Source organism: Eufriesea mexicana, unplaced genomic scaffold, assembly GCF_001483705.2.
Source record: "Eufriesea mexicana isolate 0111107269 unplaced genomic scaffold, ASM148370v2 scaffold1482, whole genome shotgun sequence".
NCBI classification, from domain to species: Eukaryota; Metazoa; Arthropoda; class Insecta; order Hymenoptera; family Apidae; genus Eufriesea; species Eufriesea mexicana.
In genome coordinates this window covers 2,372,112-2,374,937 of record NW_016909634.1, presented here as the reverse complement: position 1 = coordinate 2,374,937, position 2,826 = coordinate 2,372,112, and the positions used below count along the sequence as shown (strand labels likewise).

The following is a 2,826-nucleotide window of genomic DNA, read 5'->3' as shown; positions in this document are numbered from 1 at the left end:
ATAGTTATTCAGAAGCACGAATAATTATAATTATTTAAATTGATAAACACAGAGAGACTCTCATCTAATGTTTAACACAGCAAAGAACCTCCTAGCCTCTTTACTTTTTATGTAATACTTCATTTTAGCCAAGAAATCGTGCCTTTTTAGAAAAACTCACATTTTTCGGGAACTAAGAGTCAAACCAATTTCGATTACGGATTCGTGTTCAGGAAAGTAAACTATACAAGAATCATTTAATGGATAGTACAGATTAGGAAGGAAATTAAAATTTGTTGGACAGTGTTTTTAAGAAACTCGTTAAAAAATGATTGATAACTGTTTTAAATATTACAAATCTAATTATATATAAATATCAGTAAATACTGTGCGTTCTGTTTCTTAATAGCTAACACTACGCTTCAAACATTATATCGATATTTGCATATTATATCTTACTTGGTCTCGCTACGACCCTCCGATGATTTTCGTCACCGTGTTCGACTAATAGCGATCACTGAATGTGAAATCATGGATGTGTCAGCGGAGTTAATCAGCTGTGGCTTCTTTTCTCGAACGCACAGTACTGGAGGGAAGGAAAGAAGAATAAATGATATGACGTTCATTTTGTTTTGCATTTTCTTTCATTTGATCGAAAAATTTATTTTAGACTCGTCCATGACGAGATGAATCACACAGAAACGGTTACATACACGGTTAAAACGTATCTTCTATATATACATGTAGTTCTTATCCATGGAATTTTAGGCTGACACCATGGCCACTTTTTACTCTTCGTAATTACTATTTAACAAGCGCACTTTCTCATACACACGCGTGTAATCACTGTGATGTAACCTGCTACTAAGCTAGGAGATTTAAATCACAGTGAACCATGCCAAAATAAAACTAGTCTTTCATGGTCCTATCATGATCAACAATCGATACGATAACAATGGTCTCCTTAGGGCTCTGTTCGCTACAAATTTTCAAATCCTTTCTTGCGTATTAGTATTCTTTTAAAGAATCCCTCGTACTACCTGCAATCATAAGAGAATAATAATTTAGAAATAATCTTTTAGCAAACATATTCGTTGGTTAACTAATTCTGTTAATAAATAGTGTTTTCATTAGTAATTTTTTATATGTATAACATTTATATGCTTACATGGATTTTTTTATACTAATCGCAAAATTATAAGAAACTATTCTAAATCACTTGTAATTTGAAACAATTTCATTATTCGATAGATAAATACCAATGACGTTTTAATGGTTGAAGAAATGGTTAAAAAATTAACTCACACTTGTCTTTTAAGATAGCCTGAGCTTTCTAATGTTTAATCAAAAATGCAGAGGAAATAAAAATATTTTCATAAGCATATATGTATCATGGAAATTTATCCTATGGAATTGTGAAAGCAATTATAGTTTACAAGAAACGTATAAATCTTCGAATTTATTATTAATAACAAATTGAAATTGTTAATAACAAATTATTGGCAACGCAAATTTATAATAAAAGTGAAAAAATTAATAAATTACTGGTTATTACTTGAACTTCAAAACTACTTATGATAAAATCTACATATAATTTACAAAAGATTTATAAATTATTAACCATATTGTTAAAAACAAATTGTGCATAACGCAAATTTATAACAAAAATGAGAAAAATAATAAATTAATCGCTATTACTTGAATTTATAATCCATATGTATTAAAAAGTACATTTAATTTGCAAAAGGTTTATAAATTATTACTCCTATTGTTAGTAACAAATTCAAATTTGTTACTCACAAATTGTTCGCAACGTATATTTGTAATAAAAGTGAAAAAATTAATAAATTATTGGTTATAAAGGCGGAAAATTAATAATTAATAGAATCGGCGAAGTTCGAAAATTTCCGATCGGGGTGGGGAGCTCGGCGGATCGGAGGCTATATAAAGGGTGACGCGACGAAGCAAGACTCATTTGTTAGTTCGTCCTCCGAAGTGACGCATTTAAACTAAGTGCGCGGAAGGGGTGGGGGGTTCGAAATGAGGTTGGGACTGGCCACCCCAACCTCATCCCACCCCATTAAACAATTTACTAATAATTTTTGTTTTGTTTTCAGGAATTAATTTTTTTTTATTTACAGGTTTAATTATTTTTTATTTTTTCAGGTTTTAATTATTTTTTCACTTTCCAGCTTTTATTTTCTGTTTCTACTTATTTTCATTCGAATATTTCGTATAATATTTAAATGTTTCGTCGTTGGTTTCTTTATGTCTCATCGTTGGGTTGTTTGTATCTCACCTTTGGGTTGTTAATCATTTTCTTTTTCAGGTCTAATCTATTTTTCTTTCAGGTTTTAATTATTTTTTTTCTTTTCAGATTTTATTTTCTCGTTTCCATTTATTTTTATTTGAGAATTCGAATATTTCGTATAATATTCGAATGTCTCATCGTTGGGTTGTTCATGTCTCATCGTTGGATCGTTTATTTCATTTGGTTGATCATTGTGGTTTATATTCGTTTCACTTTTATTATGTTTATTTATTGTATTAAACTAATCTATTACTAATTTGTTTTTTTTTCAGCTTTTCAGGTTTTTCAAGACATCGTTTGACGACGCGGGATACGTGCGTTTAGACTTAAATAGTTATAGGTGGTTATAAGATAGACGTCTAGGCTAAGTCTCATGTGCGCGCTATCTGTACAAAGGTAAGCTACCTAACTTGCAGCGAAATTTATAAATTCTCTATCATTTTCTTATCCCCCTCGTTTAGCAAATAGAACATAATTGTTCTCGCGATAGTCGTGATTGTTCTTAAGTACCGACTAGCCTACGCGACGTGCTCTCG

The 2,826-nt window shown here is 30.6% G+C and overlaps 1 protein-coding gene across 3 annotated transcripts in view; it reads right to left on the bottom strand.

Moving 5' to 3' along the window:
* Nucleotides 1–714: 714 nt before the first annotated feature.
* Nucleotides 715–2,826, bottom strand: part of LOC108548277 (neprilysin-2) — a 20,471-nt gene continuing 18,359 nt past the window's right edge. For 2 of the 3 annotated variants that reach the window (XM_017901129.1, XM_017901131.1), the window contains one exon: nt 717–1,019. In XM_017901129.1, coding sequence (XP_017756618.1) covers nt 1,016–1,019 — 4 coding nt within the window. In that variant the 3' untranslated portion in view covers nt 717–1,015. Of the gene's footprint in view, nt 1,020–2,826 lie in introns of all 3 variants that reach the window. The other variant, XM_017901130.1, reaches the window with a different exon arrangement.